Source organism: Brassica rapa, chromosome A05 (genome assembly GCF_000309985.2).
Source record: "Brassica rapa cultivar Chiifu-401-42 chromosome A05, CAAS_Brap_v3.01, whole genome shotgun sequence".
Classification (NCBI taxonomy): domain Eukaryota; kingdom Viridiplantae; phylum Streptophyta; class Magnoliopsida; order Brassicales; family Brassicaceae; genus Brassica; species Brassica rapa.
In genome coordinates this window covers 2,418,328-2,434,496 of record NC_024799.2, presented here as the reverse complement: position 1 = coordinate 2,434,496, position 16,169 = coordinate 2,418,328, and the positions used below count along the sequence as shown (strand labels likewise).

The following is a 16,169-nucleotide window of genomic DNA, read 5'->3' as shown; positions in this document are numbered from 1 at the left end:
TTTTAAATTTTATTCTATAAATATTCTAAATGGCGATTTCATGCTTATTTCAACCATATTTTGAATTGAAGAAAGAATTAAAAAAATAATCCAAAATAAAAACATGTTTCAAATAATATCTGAACTGAGATGAAAAACCTCCACCCAACAGATCTCACATAATCAAACGATTACATCCTTTATTAATTAAATTGAAAAACAGCAAGCTTATTCTGGATAGGTCCAGTTAAAACCCCATTGATTGATACAACAACCCAAGGGATTACATTCCATAAACACTCAGATCACTCATCACCATCGGAGTGGTTACCATCATCAGGGAGGCTAGTACTTTCGGTGGCTTCGGGTTGGCTCTTCTGGGTTACGAATCTTTTGCAGTAGAGATGGCAGCCGTCCACTATAAAATATATTTTTTCTTTGTTTCCCATGAGTAAGGCTGGAATGCATTGTTTCCTAAACACAATTTTTCCAAACAAGGGGTCTCCAAACTTAGGATGGTGCACATTCACTCCTTCAACATACGGGTAGTAACAACTGATGATAATCATCAACTTCAACATTAATATCATCATCATCATATATATATAACCAATTTTTTATCGCAAATATATATTATATCACCAAAAACCGTACGATGAATCACCAAATTAAATGTTTTTAGCAAGACAAGTTTCAATGCATTTTATCTTTAGAAATGCAATGAGGCATGTAAAATGCAAGTATATGTCTACGTGATATAACATTTGTACAAACTAAACCAAAATTAGTATCCATTTAAAGACTTTGTCATATAACATGCAAGAGTGTGTATGAGTTAGTTCATAGATTATGACATTAACTTACACAAAACTAACATTCTATGTAACGAAGAAAACATGAAATTCCGAGGTAAATGGTCTGGTCTGATAACAATGCATTGCACAAAACAAAAACTATTATAAATTTAGAGAGTTAGGCAGTAGGGTTAGTTACTTGCCAGTTAAAGTAATGAAATATTTGCACTTCTGTGAGGGGGAAGCCGTTGGAGAAGGTCAGAAAGAGTGCATGTTCATCGTTGTAAACGGGACGAAAAGGAAGGGCGTTTGCATTCAACTTAGACATGGCTTCTCTCTTTCTCTTCTTTTCTCACTTCTTTTAGACAACAAGAGATGCTCTCAATTGTCAGTTATCTGTTTTACTTTGTGTATATATAGATGATGAGGGGGAACGTAGGGATAGAAACTGTTTGGAGTTTATGGAATGATATTTTCATTTTGATGGATAATATCAAAAACTTAACTACTGAGTTGTTATACAACTGTGATTAGCTTATAGTCATGTACACACTAGGTATTATAAGAAAACACAACTCTCTTTTATGGTATAAGATTTTCTAAAATCATTTTAGTCCACTTACCCATTATGCTTTTTGACTGTGTAATTTAAAAATATTTCGCCACGTTTTCTTGTGTAATTTCTTTAATTTTTAGAATTTTTTTATTAAAAAAAACAAATAATTTTGTTGTTAAACATATGTATAAACTGCAATAGTGCTGCTGACATGTTATCAAAGGAAGCAGTGAAAATTTCAAATTTGTATGTTTTCTTTGTTTCTCCTCCAATGTGGTTATTAGACTATTTGTATCATCCTTTCACGGTTTTAAAAAAAAAGGTTCATGTTAAAAAAAACTGAAAGTTGGTTGAAGAAAAATAAACAAGTGATTTTACAAGTACAGTTCCAAACTTTATATATTGTTTTGTAGGCCGAAAGTAAAGTAGCATACATAATCTCTCAATGTCAAATTTGAGTATAGTAAGCATATTTATATACACACTCACTCTGCAACAACATCATTCACACACAAAAAAAAACTTGTACAAAAACTCAGGTGAAGAAGACAAAGGTTTACATTTGGCAGTTTAGTTGCAGAGCAATGTGTCTCGTGTGGCATTCCCAGTGGTCGCATTAACCCTAGTGAGTCAAAACAAAATACAATTAAATGCAAACATTAAAATCACATTACATTCAGATTTAGAATAAGATTTGATTCCAAGAGATGAGAGGAGAAGAGGTTTTTTTACCCATCAGCGATTTTGCAAAGGTATTCTCGTTGATCATCTCTTAGAGGAACATCAGTGAAATCTAAAATCCCGTTACAAACTTTGTATAAAGCTCAAAGATAACAAAGAGAGGGTTCTTATTACTATTATTATTATGAAAGCTTTCTTCTTCTTTTTTTTGTACCTGCGCCTGTAATGTTTGATCCCTTGAATGATGTGTTTCCAGTAGCAGTTGCTCCTTCCAAGTTAGCGTTTGTTAAATTCACCTGCAACAATGTTTTAACTATTAACCACTAAAGTCACAGATCCTTTTTTTTTTTGCTTTCTTAGCATTAAACACATACATGGTTACACATTTAAAATATCAACTATGACCTTTGTTACGTTAGCCAAGGAGAAATCTGCACCTCGGAGATCAGTTTCGGATAAATCAGCACCTGGATATGATTATGAATCAGAAGTCTTATGTATTACATACTGTTCTTCTGATGCTTTCAACAAAAGGGAAAGAGAACAAACAAACCTGTTAGGTCTGCATCAAAGAAGCTAGCACCTAACAACTTAGCACCCTTGAAGTTGGCTTGCCTTAGGATGGACTGCGCGACGATGTTACCAAATAGAGGATGATTAAACGAAAGAGTTAGTGTACATTATGATGATTCACTCATTAGAAGGGGATTACCGTTTTGAAGTCCTGCCTGATCAGAGTCTGGCCACTGAAGTCTTTGCCGGATAAGTCCTGTCCCCTGGTGACTCCTTGTCCATAGGGACCTCCACCCTTTTTTTATTTTCATTTAAATAATCCATAAAAACAAATTTTCAAAAAAATAGTTTGCAGCAAAATATAATTCAAAATGTTTCAAACATCTAACAAACACATAATATCTGAATCACAAGCAGATGCATATTAGATCACAAAAGAATTTGCTTCCACTTAAGGAGAGTTACCTTAAAAGCAAGAGCAGGATCAACAAAGAAGAGAGAAGCTGAGACAAGTGCAAGTAAGCTTCTCTTTGAAACCTCTTCTCCTAATGACCAAACCAATGGACTCACCACTTCTTTCCCTTCCTGCTAAAGACAAAACCCACAATCATAAAATTAATAAAGAGTCTCTCTCTTTTTCTGTTTCTGGTTTCTTCAGCCCACACTTCGTTTAAGAGCTTGGGAGAGATGTTCTTACCAGTGAGCAGCGAATGAGACAATGATGACGAGAAGAAGGAGAGTTAGGGAGAGAAGAGAGAGATGGTTTTAGAGAGATGTTGCTGCAGGGAAACGAGACGTTGCTGAGAATTGCCATGTCTTCTTCACGAATGTCTCAGTGGATGAGGCAAAACCAAACAGACTTGCTTTGCTGCCTTGTGGATAAGGTTTGTTTATTATGTTTTGTTACATGACAGGTTGCGAATCGTAAAGCCCATTCTACTTGGGCCACTATAGGCCCAACCAAGCTGTTTGATATCATTTTTTCCGTACACACCAATTTTGAAAATAATATAATATGAAAGTGCTACTTTAGGATTCGAACGGGATCTCTTACCTCGATTAGAATTGCGAGATCACGTGCAAGTCACGTGGTAACAGTTGTACACGGATAAAGATAGCCCCGGCCCAAATACACAGGAACCATCCACAGAGCCCTTCGGGTGAGGGGCAGAAATGTAACTTAGCGGGAATCAAATGATTGGTGTTCGGTGAGAAGGTGGGACCAATTATCTTCCCTCTATTATTTCTCTTTTGAGGCTGACACGTGTATGCTCCATCACGTGACTTCCCACGTGAAAATCTGGCGGTTTTTAATTTGCTCTTTTACACACCTCACGTGGCTCTCACTCGCCCTGTCTGTCTCCTTGCTAACTTTCTCTGAATCTTCAAACTTTCTGCTTTTTCTTTTTCTTTTAGATTTCGCAAGTTTTTTTTATAGATTTCATACTAAACGGAAATACGTTAGATTCTGCTGTTCTTTTATCTTTTAAAGTAGTTTTGAACTGAGTAAAAGTGGTACGCTGTATTCAGTAGCGAATCTAGTTACTCTCAGTTACTAATGCTAACCAATCAAAACTTAATTAGTAATATCACAGAATATATATGTTTTTCTCACACCAAATATATATAGAAAAATTCACTATGATAGTCATTTTTAAGAATAAAAATGTCCCTCAATAAAAAAATAACCAAAATAAATATTATTTAAAGATAAAAATAACCATTCTAGGCTTAGAGTTTAGAGTTATTTAAAAAATAAAAAAATATGAAAGTTATCAAAACAAAAAAAAAGAAGTTATTTTAATCATTTTTAGAGCTATTTTGTGATAAAAACTTAAAAATGCATATTTGAGATAATTGCCCATATATATATGCTCTTCTTTCTTTGTTTAGTTATCTAATTTATGCATGCATGTGACCAGCTGTATTATAAGATTTACAGCGTAACAGTATGTTTTTGTAAAGATCTCTTTGAAGTTTCTATAAACTAGTAATACGAATTGCAGGGTTATCATATAATAAAGTCATATGAATCCATCAACTCTAAGAACGGACCAAATTAAGTGACGGGCTTCCCACGTGAACATGTGTAGTGATTAAGCTTTCGAGTAAATTGCTAGATACGTCAATACCATCATGTGGTACGTGAAAAATATAATAATTATTTTGTAATGATTAAATTAGCTAGCGAACATTTATTGGTGTGGATGCACTACAATCAACAGTGGTACTATATATGGTTGCTTTTTGTTTTCTTTCTTTTTTTTTTTTGCAACTTTTTTGTTTTCTTTCTTTTCGACATCATTGGTGATTTGGTGGTGAATGATATATATACATATAAGTTTTGATTGGTAAATAAATACCATAGGAACCGAAAGTAAATTAATCGAAAGAAACAAGAGGAAATATATCAGCTTAACTGAGAGAAAAAATGTATGAATAAAATAAGAAACAAAATTAAAGTCAATCTTACATGTATTTCCACTAAGACAACCAATTGAGACTGGTGAATTATCAGCTGAACTGGCAGTAAAAACCTTTTTCACCAAAAAGTTAACTCTATTAATACTACATATACAATCACACTCATAAAATTAAAGTTTATTGAACAAACAGACTGTAAATATCAATTCTTACAAAAAAACACTCTAAATGTCGTACATATGACTTCTTAGAAAACGAGAAAATTCATTATAGGTACGACTAGATTACAAATTTATAGAAAAAAAATTATATGGAATGATTTGTTTATGTAGATGCCAAAATTTTACCATTTGAATGGAGTGAAAAAGACAAATCTCATTCCACTTATTTTTGGTGGAATGTATGAAAATAAATGGATGTGATTATAAAATATTCATGATTAAAAATGTTTATGAATGATATGGAACATAATTCCATTTTTTTATTCAATATCTTTCCTTCCATTCATTTGCATTCAATCTTTTTAATTATATTCATCATAATAACATAAAAATGATAATCAGTTATAGGCTTATAGCATATGTTGAAATGGACAGAAAATACACAGGCGCAGATGATACTGACGTATCTTTTCATGTTCCTAAAAAGAAAGAAAAAGGTCCACTTAAAATGTCTATTAATTCATAACACTAGTTTAATGTCAAAACCAAACTATCTTCAAGTGTCTTCTAATTCGTAATGAGACACTTGGGGTTTTTGATCATTGTTTTATAAGTAGTACTGAAATTATTAGTATCTGAATTATAGTATATAGATCGAGAAGGTAATACATGTCAGTTCAAAACCGAATAGGAAAATGAGAGAACACATGGTATGCCAGAGCTTTTGCACATGGATATGGACACACACGTGGGGCTCATTAACCCATGATTAAGCATTTGAAATTTATACATGCATGCATGATTAACCCAGAAACGTGGGCTTGTTTGCATTGGTCGGTTCTTATCGGATCCTCTTCTAATAAGCTAGCTGTTTTATGATGTATGCAAACATATAGTATTTTTAACAATTACAGTTTTCATAACTTTGGAATATTATTAATGTAGCTTGCATAACCACGAACAATTAAGACGTGATTTGCACGCGAGAGAGCTAACGCGTGGGATGTTAGAGAGAGTATCCAATGATTGAAGAGAAGTGGATGTCTGGTCGTGGAGGAACAGAAATTACGCCGCACGAGTGTGGTCGCTGGTGGTGACCACGTTGTCACGCCCCAACTTTTGAAGAAATAATGGGTCGGGACCGAGAGGTTTAAAACCGACCATACTTAGTATTTTTCTTAAGTTTAAGCTTGTAAAATATCTAAGTATGGATAATATAAAATAAGGATGGAAGTGTGTAGAATACTTTAGGAGGAAGTAGCTTAAGAGTGAAGTACTTCATGTTGAAGTTACTTCATAGGAAGGAAATGATCTGAGCCGTTAGATCGGTTCGATCTCCACCGTCCGTTGAGGAGGTGATTTTGTATAAATAGGGGGTGAAGCCTCATTTGTAAATCATTCACCAAGTTATAAAATCAAGTACTTTCTAAAGCTCTGACTTCTCTCTAAAAGTATTCACACTTTCTCTCTCTAAGTGCTGATCGAGTTTGTCCGAAAGGCTGACTTAGTAACCACAAGGGTGGAAAGGTACTAAGGCCGCACGTCCTGATTGCTGTGAAGAAATCAGTCCGTGACAGTTGGTATCAGAGCGGAGTTACGATCCAGACAAAGGGAGCCTCTGTCCGAGTGAAGAAAATGGCTAAGGGAGATAAACAAAAAGAAGCAAGCTCGCAGTCCGGCGTGGAGGAGCGCGGACGGGAGGCTACGTCCACACGTGCTGGCACCCAGCGGGAAAAGAGTGTTTCTCGTGAGGCTCTGGGTGTGGCTGTGGGCGAGATTGGTGAGAAGCTCGAGAGGGTCGAGCATACCGTCACTGAGCTGGAGAGTGTTGTGTTCGGTGGGCTTGAGGAGGTCAAGCAAAATGCTGCCGACTTGGACTCTCGGTTCATTCGGCTCGAGGAGCTGGTGACGGGATCCATGCAGGCTTTGCGTGATGACATCGAGGGGATGAAGGCACGCTTTACTGCAATGGAGGAGGACGTCGCACTGGTCAAGAGGGCAAGCGCGAACGCTGGAACCGTTGAAGGAACCAGTGTTGGTAAGGTTGAATTTCCGAAGCCAAATCGGTTCAACGGGGCGCGGGATGCCAAGGAGGTCGAGAATTTCCTTTGGCAGATGGAGATATACTTCGACAATCTCAACTTGGTGGCTGAGAATGCGAAGGTGAAGGCTGCGACGTCCTACCTGTCGGACACGGCCATGCTGTGGTGGCGAAGGAAACATTCCGAGATCGAGCAAGGAACATGCCGGATCGATACTTGGGATGATTTCAAGAAGGAGTTAAAGCGGCAGTTCTACCCGGAGAACGTCGTGTATGAGGCCCGTAAGAAGTTAAGGGAACTTCGACAGCGTGGCTCGATCCGGGACTATGTGAAGGAGTTCACAACGCTCATGCTTCAGATTCCGAACATGACTGCAGAGGACCTTGTGTTCTACTTCACCGATGGACTGCAAGCTTGGGCCAAACAAGAGTTACAGCGTCGGGGAGTCAAGACAGTGGACGAAGCCATTGCGGTGGCTGAGTCGCTAACTGACTTCCGCACCTCTGGTCCGTCCGAGTCCTCAAAGAAGAAGGAGCAGGTCGTGGCCAAAAGTGGGGGAGCGAGACGGGATACTTCCCGACCATCCAACTCAAGGAGTTTTGAGAGGGGTGCTCGACGGGAAGACTTCGAGGCAAGGAAAAAGTCCTTCGTTCCTAAGGGAGGGTGCTTTGTGTGCAAGGGGCCACATGCGATGAAGGACTGTCCAAAAATGGGATCCTTGTCCGCAATCATGGAGAGTCGGGACACCGAGTCTCCAGAAGAGGAGCCGGGAAAGATGGGATCGTTGCAGCTTCTCAACGCCCTGAAGGCTAACCCGGTGGTAAAGCCAACGAGCAAGGGGCTCATGTATGTCGAGGCTCGGATCAATGACAAACCGACCCGAGTGATGGTGGACACGGGCGCCACTCACAACTTCATGGCGATAGACGAAGCTGTGAGACTTGGTGTCAAGTGGTCCAAGAAGGACGGTTGGATGAAGACGGTGAACGCCAAGGCTCAACCAGTCCATGGGATAGCCCGAGGGGTCGGGATGAAATTGGGAAGCTGGAATGGTCCGGTGAACTTCTCAGTCATTCCTATGGACGACTTCAAGGTAGTCTTGGGTATGGAATTCATGAGACAAGTCTCAGCCATACCCATGCCTGCGTTGAGCTCGGTATGCATACTCGAGAAGGGATCACCGTGCATGATTCCAGCCTTGGAAGAGAAAACCGATGGGACGAGGCAACTATCGGCGATGCAGCTCACCAAGGGGGTGAAGAAGGGTGAACCCACGTTTTTGGCTATGATGAAGGTGGAGGATCAGCCCAAGAACGTGGAGTCTATCCCACAAGTCGTCGAGGCAGTCCTTGAGGAGAACAAGGACGTGATGCCAGCTAAGTTGCCTGAGAAGTTACCACCGAGGAGGGCGGTGGACCATCAGATCGAGTTGGAGCCGGGAGCCAAACCACCATCTATGGCACCTTATAGGATGGCTCCATCCGAGCTGGAGGAGTTGAGGAAACAACTCGATGAGTTGTTATCGACGGGGAAGCTGAGACCGTCGAAGGCACCTTATGGCGCCCCGGTTTTGTTCCAAAAGAAGCATGATGGTTCGTTGAGGATGTGCGTGGACTACCGGGCCCTTAACAAGGTGACGATCAAGAACCGTTATCCCATTCCGCTGATTGCCGACCTATTCGATAGACTTGGTGGGGCAAAAGTCTATACGAAGATGGACTTGCAGAAGGGTTACTATCAAGTCCGGATAGCGGAAGGGGATGAGCCGAAGACTGCGTGCATAACGCGGTATGGGTCGTTCGAGTGGTTGGTGATGCCCTTCGGGCTTACGAACGCCCCAGCCACGTTTTGCACCCTTATGAACCAGATCCTACAACCCTACTTGGATCGGTTCGTGGTGGCATACTTAGACGACATAGTCATCTACAGCAACTCGATGGAGGAGCATGTAGAGCACCTACGGACAGTTTTCCGGGTTCTCCGAGAAAACGAACTGTTCGTGAAGAGGGAGAAGTGCACGTTTGCCACTGAGGAAGTTCAGTTCCTTGGCCATGTTATCGGCCATGGAAAGCTGAAGATGGATGAACCGAAGGTCAAGGCGATTATGGAGTGGGAGGCCCCGACCAAGGTGACGGAGTTGAGATCTTTCCTTGGTCTGGTCAACTACTATCGTCGGTTCATCGAGGGATATTCAAGGAAGGCAGCACCACTGACGGACCTTCTCAAGAAGGGGAAGACATGGGACTGGTCCGGACGTTGCCAAGAAGCCTTCGAGGAGCTGAAGACTGCAGTAAGCCAGGAACCCGTCCTTGCCTTACCCGACTTCAGTCTCCCTTTCGAGTTACACACGGATGCCTCCGACTTTGCCATCGGGGGAGTGCTGATGCAAAATGGACACCCAATTGCCTTTGAGAGCCGCAAGCTCAATGAGACTGAACGGCGGTACACGGTTCAAGAGAAGGAGATGACCGCGATAGTCCATTGCTTACGAGTTTGGAGACACTATCTTCTGGGATCGCACTTCTCAGTCAAAACGGACAACGTGGCGACGAGCTACTTTCAGACCCAGAAGAAGCTGTCCCCGAAACAGGCAAGATGGCAAGACTTCCTGGCTGAGTTCGATTACACTTTGGAGTACAAGCCAGGAAAGGTGAATGTGGTGGCCGATGCACTAAGTCGGAAAGCAGAGCTAGCAGCAATGAGCCAAGTCGAGGGGACCATTATGGCTCGAATCCGAGAGGGGCTGGAACGCGATCCAGTCGCTAAGGAGCTGGTGAAACTATCCAACGAAGGGAAGGTGCATCGATTTTGGGTAGAGAACGGGCTACTCTATACCAAAGGTCGAAGACTTTATGTGCCTAAGTGGGAAAGTCTTCGACGAGACATCATTCGGGAGTGCCATGATACCCGATGGGCGGGCCATCCGGGACAGAAGAGAACAATGGCACTTATCGAAGCAGGATACTACTGGCCACGGATGAGGGATACCGTGGAACTTTATGTGAAGACTTGTCTTGTTTGCCAGCAAGACAAGACGGAGAACAAGCAGTCCGCGGGTTTGCTACAGCCACTTCCGATTCCAGAGAGACCATGGGACTCGGTTTCCCTAGACTTCATCAGCGCATTGCCTAAGTCCGAAGGGTTCGGATCCATCCTGGTGATTGTGGACCGATTCTCTAAGTATGGGACGTTCGTGGCTTGCGACCGGGACTGCACCGCGGAAGAGGCAGCAAGGGCGTTTTTCAAAAACGTGGTTAAGTTATGGGGACTTCCGCGGAACATCGTGAGTGATCGTGATCCACGATTCACCGGGCGCTTATGGACGGAGCTGTTCAAAATGCTTGGGACAGAACTAAGTTTCTCAACAAGCTTTCACCCGCAATCTGATGGGCAGACCGAAAGGGTGAATGCCTTGCTTGAGAGTTATCTCCGTCACTTTGTAAGCGCCAACCAACGAGACTGGGCGAAGTTGCTGGATATAGCCCAGTTCTCTTACAACCTTCAACGCAGCGAGGCGACAGGACGCAGTCCATTCGAGCTCGCAACAGGACAACAGCCACTAACTCCACATACTTTGGCTGCACCAAGGACTGAGGGGAGAAGTCCAGGGGCGTTTATCATGGTCAAGCAGTGGGAAGAACATGCGGATCAGGCCCGAGCATGTTTGGAGAAGTCCCGTAAGCGTATGAAGAAGTGGGCAGATGAGAAGAGACGGTCTTCGGAGTACTCAGTGGGCGACCTTGTACTTGTGAAGTTACTTCCACAACAGTTCAAGGCATTCCGGAGCCTACACAAAGGCTTGATCCGGAGGTACGAAGGGCCGTTCGAGATAGTTGGGAAGGTGGGAAAGGTTTCCTACCGACTTGACCTACCGGATACACTTAAGATCCATCCGGTCTTTCATGTGAGCATGCTGAAGCCGTACCAGGCTGATATGGACGACCAAGACAGAGGCGTCTCGACCAGGGCACCACCAGTCATGACCAAGTCTTATGACAAGGAGATTGGGGAAGTACTGGCGTCCAAAGAAGTCAGGAAGCGAGGAGTCCCAAGACAGACCCATTTTCTCATCAAATGGAAGGGACTGCCGGAGGCGGAAGCAACTTGGGAACCGGAAGAGGACTTGTGGCAATTCCGGGACGCACTGAAGGCATACATGGCGACGAGGGCGTCACCAGCATAGGTGGGGGAGGATGTCACGCCCCAACTTTTGAAGAAATAATGGGTCGGGACCGAGAGGTTTAAAACCGACCATACTTAGTATTTTTCTTAAGTTTAAGCTTGTAAAATATCTAAGTATGGATAATATAAAATAAGGATGGAAGTGTGTAGAATACTTTAGGAGGAAGTAGCTTAAGAGTGAAGTACTTCATGTTGAAGTTACTTCATAGGAAGGAAATGATCTGAGCCGTTAGATCGGTTCGATCTCCACCGTCCGTTGAGGAGGTGATTTTGTATAAATAGGGGGTGAAGCCTCATTTGTAAATCATTCACCAAGTTATAAAATCAAGTACTTTCTAAAGCTCTGACTTCTCTCTAAAAGTATTCACACTTTCTCTCTCTAAGTGCTGATCGAGTTTGTCCGAAAGGCTGACTTAGTAACCACAAGGGTGGAAAGGTACTAAGGCCGCACGTCCTGATTGCTGTGAAGAAATCAGTCCGTGACAACGTGCTGCCATCCTGGCGACTTCCCACGAGTTCATGCACGTGAACTCCTTCCCATCTCCCATGTGACCTCCACGTCTTCTACTTTTTTACTTGTTCGTAAATCTTGATTCAGTTCTACACTCGCTCCACCGCAACGCAACACTCTGTAATGTAAAAGTTCCACAGTCATGAATATACTCAAACATTGTTAGACAATCTGAGCACATTTGATATATTCTTCCTTTGATTTTCATTATGAACTTCACTGTGGCTAATAAGCTACTTGCAACCGTTTTTAAACTGGCACTTTGTTTTATCAACATTCATTATAGCGTGAGTTGATAATAATATTGATGACATTTTATATAAATTAAATTGTTATAATACATTTAAGTTAGCGTGTTAAGCCCAACATCAAAAAGATTATTACAGTTTATAATAGTAATGATTTTTAGCATGCGAAATCCTTTAACAATTAATATAACGAGTTGTATAAACTCGGTTGAACATTACAGTTATTGTTGTTTTCCACTATGATTAGTGGAAAATAAGAAAAATCCGGAGTAAAACTCAGTTTGTTGGTATAATTATTCTATTTTAAGCAACCACTCAAAACCATCAGCCCACCAATACTCCAAATAAAATAAATTGTATAAAAGTAATCAGCGCACCACCAGTACTGATTTAGCAGAAAGATTTGAGATTAAGGAAAAAAGCATGACCACATTGATTGAAGATATCCAACATGTCAAATACAGATTATTAACAAAAAGAATAAATTGGAAAGTAACATGCATACTGTGGGTGTTTTTTATTTTGCTAATTACTGTGGGTGGTTGAAAGCGTCGAACGTTTTAATTTTAAAATTAAAATAATACTCTTATGTTCCCAAAAATAAAATTTTCTAAAGTGTTGATGCTTATTAAGAATTTAATAAATGTTTATAATAAATTTTTTTACTTTATTTTACACTTTCCAATAACTTTTCACCAATGAAATTTAATCAATTCAAATATTTTCATTTAACGTTTCTTAATAATATAAAAAAATACCTTAAACATATAAAAAATCTTCTTTGTAGAACAAGTAAAAAATCTAAAACATTTTATTTTCGGAAACGGAGGAGTACTAATTGAAGCTGGCCCGTCTTGTTTGTAACCCTCAAAGAAACTGAAGCTGTGATAATGATAGCATTATCAACAAACAATACTAATGGTTGTCTCAGCGACAAGTAGCCGCGAACTCTACCACAACTAGTCTTCTCCAAATGTCCGTTTTATACTCGACTGAGACCATACAAATCAATGGAAAACTTGAATTTGGCTTTTACTAGTAGTTGACCAAAAAAGAACTACAAATTAAATGACAGTGTTTTGGTATAAGGGAATTATAAATGGAATCGAATATTTAATGGAAAATAATGTTGACCAAAAAAAAAAAAAAAGGGAATTATAAATGAATCGAATATTTAATGGAAAATCAAAATAATGTTGCATTCACAGGTAACTCTAAAGTCCAACCCCATACCGTGTTAGCCTCTAGTGTAACCTATCAAATACAACATCGTTTCTGACGTCCATACCATTTTGAGCCCAACGCCATTCTCTTCTTCTCCACCCGCACATACTCGCTAGTAGTACATTTCACGTTCAGACACACGTCACCTATATACATATGTTTTTTTCCTCTTAAATGGTTCTTACATGTTTTAAGAAATAAAACAATTCACACAAAGATCTGCACGACTAGTCAAGACTTTTATTGTGTATATCACTTCCCAAATGTGAAACATCACCTTTTTAACTTGTTAAATAAACCATGCTTGGATATCTTCCAGTTAGTCAAATTTTAAATACGAATTTTGGAAAGTAAAATTCAATGATATAAAATAAATTATATAATAGTCAAAACACAGCTAACTGAAACTGAAATCTTAGGTAAATGTTAACGTTTGCTATTGACTTTTAGGATGAAAATAAACGAAATAACTTTTCTCAGAAGTTCAACGTATTGGAATAAATGGGGTTTTCTTTTCTTAACATTTATTACAGCAAAATAAAAAAATGAGCAGGTAACAGTATAAATCATCATTGCAATGACAAGGGTCTCTCTGACACAAGTCATCATTGAAACCCCCAAGCCCCCACATAGACCTCCCCCCCCCCCTCCCCTCCCCCTCCTCCTCTCTCTCTCTCTCTCTCTCTCTCTCTCTCTCTCTCTCAACATCTCAAATTTTTGAATTATATAGTAGTCGTATTAATCAGCATCATTTTCTCGAGAAAATCTTGAAAATCTTGAAAATCCAAGAAAAGAATTATCTTTTTTGGAGAAATGGGTGAAAGAGATGATGGGTTAGCTCTGAGTCTAAGCTTGGGGTTTAGTCAACCAAAGGAACCATCCCTGAGGTTGAATCTAATGCCTTCTACAACTTCTTCTTCGTTTCCTCGCATGCAAAATCACAAGAATAAGCATCTCCCGAAGAAAACTCATCACAGCTCTTGGCCTCATCTATTTCAGCCTTCTGGTAAATTTATTTTCTTATTTCTCCTTTTTATTTCCCTGAGATTTTATTGTACATTTAATGTGTGAGGATTATGTTTCTGTACAAGATATGATTATGTTTCAAATCTTCATACATGTCTATGTTGCAGATCCGATTTTTTTCTAATATATATGTTAGCTTTACAAGACTGAAGTTGACCATGCTTTTAATTATCTAAAAGGAACCACACGTATAACCGCAGAGAGAAACTCCAACTTTGGATCTTTTCTGAGAGGTTTCGACGTGAACAGACCTCCATCGGTGGCGGTGGTGGTTGACTTAGACGAAGAGACGGCCGGCATGTCGTCTCCGAACAGCAACGTTTCGAGTGTGAGTGGAAATAAGAGGGATCTTGCTGCAGCGGCGAGAGGAGAAGGAGATGAAACCGAGGGGGAGAGAGCTTCTTGCTCACGCGGCGGCGGAAGCTGTGGAAGTGACGACGAAGACGGAGGAAACGGAGACGGTTCAAGAAAGAAACTCCGGTTATCGAAAGAACAAGCTTTGGTTCTTGAAGAGACTTTCAAAGAACATAGCACTCTTAATCCGGTTAGTGGCATTTTCGTAAAAATTACCTTAGAGGGCAAGCATTTAAAACCAGCGTCTTCTTATTTCATTTTCGAACCATCTGACTGGGCAGAAGCAAAAGCTGGCACTAGCGAAACAGTTGAATCTGAGGACAAGGCAAGTAGAAGTGTGGTTCCAGAACCGCAGGGCAAGGTAAAGTAAATCTTCATTATCTCTAGGGGTATTAAAGGGTAATATTACTGTACAGAATCTTAGTAATTGCTATGATGGGGATATAATTGTCCTTTTATGACCCCAATAGATTTTCATCTCACTGTCCTAAAAAGAAAATCGTATTTAGGGATCTTCTGTCACATGGAGTTTTCTACTTTTTACTACAGCCTTTTCAAAGAGGGATCAGAGAGATGCATGCATGCGTATACATTAAAAGAAGAATCTAATTCTGTTTTGTTTCTTTGTCATATTCTCCATTTTAATTTTTATAGAAAAAAATTATTGACATTATATATAGCTAGTTTAGTCAAAATAAAAAGAATTGCGTAATCTTCAAAAATATATACTATTATTTTTCTGCAGGATAATAACATTTTTTTTTGGTCATGAGCAAGGATAATAACATTATATATTTGACTTTCTTACATGTTCAGGACGAAGCTGAAACAAACGGAGGTTGATTGTGAGTATTTGAAGAGATGTTGCGATAATCTAACGGAGGAGAATCGTAGGTTGCAGAAGGAAGTATCTGGGCTCAGGGCGTTGAAGCTGTCTCCAAATCTCTACATGCAAATGACTCCTCCAACCACTCTTACCATGTGCCCTTCTTGTGAACGTGTCTCAGCTTCCTCCTCTACTGTGGCTGCTCCTCCTCCTCCTCCCTCGTCTTCATCAGCTCACTAGGGAAGAGTATTCTCGGTAGTTTTAGTTAGTATATACTATAAATATAAGAATGAAAACTGAAACTTAAAGTTTTCATGCGAGATTAAATTCTATCTATTACAAAATGAGAAAGACGTCATCTGGATCTGAGACTTTTAACACTGTAAACTAACTCTTTGACATAATGTGTTGCATCTCCTGTTATAAACTCCGAGACAATATAATCTATCAATCTATCTCAGTCCTGCTACATCCACATCCTCTTTCTTAGCTTCGTTCTTCCACATCATGTTTTTCACCATCTTGACATCGTCCTATCTTGAATTCTTGATTCTCCAGCATACAAGTTCCTCAACAGAACATAGTTCCCATCATTCCGAGGCTCCAATTCAACCGCATTCCTTAAAATTCTCTTGGCCCTTTCTGTAT

General features: G+C 40.2%; 2 protein-coding genes across 4 annotated transcripts; one reads left to right on the top strand and one right to left on the bottom strand.

Moving 5' to 3' along the window:
• Positions 1–1,679: 1,679 nt before the first annotated feature.
• LOC103866844 (thylakoid lumenal 15 kDa protein 1, chloroplastic) lies at positions 1,680–3,453 on the bottom strand. Of its 2 annotated transcripts, none has more exons than XM_009144833.3 (8): positions 3,221–3,453; positions 2,989–3,108; positions 2,723–2,818; positions 2,564–2,636; positions 2,416–2,477; positions 2,225–2,306; positions 2,062–2,122; positions 1,680–1,951 (listed from the first exon to the last, which is right to left on the bottom strand). In XM_009144833.3, the coding sequence occupies exons 1-8, from the start codon at positions 3,335–3,337 to the stop codon at positions 1,900–1,902; spliced, it is 663 nt and encodes a 220-aa protein (XP_009143081.1). In that variant the 5' UTR covers positions 3,338–3,453; the 3' UTR covers positions 1,680–1,899. The 2 variants fall into 2 exon arrangements, with proteins under 2 accessions (XP_009143081.1, XP_009143080.1); XM_009144832.3 differs by having other exon boundaries at positions 2,989–3,111; positions 3,221–3,419.
• Positions 3,454–13,500: 10,047 nt separating this feature from the next.
• On the top strand, positions 13,501–15,951 carry LOC103866843 (homeobox-leucine zipper protein ATHB-4). Of its 2 annotated transcripts, none has more exons than XM_009144831.3 (4): positions 13,501–14,321; positions 14,542–14,885; positions 14,977–15,056; positions 15,512–15,951. In XM_009144831.3, the coding sequence occupies exons 1-4, from the start codon at positions 14,129–14,131 to the stop codon at positions 15,759–15,761; spliced, it is 867 nt and encodes a 288-aa protein (XP_009143079.1). In that variant the 5' UTR covers positions 13,501–14,128; the 3' UTR covers positions 15,762–15,951. The 2 variants fall into 2 exon arrangements, with proteins under 2 accessions (XP_009143079.1, XP_009143078.1); XM_009144830.3 differs by having other exon boundaries at positions 14,521–14,885.
• The last annotated feature ends 218 nt before the right edge of the window (positions 15,952–16,169 follow it).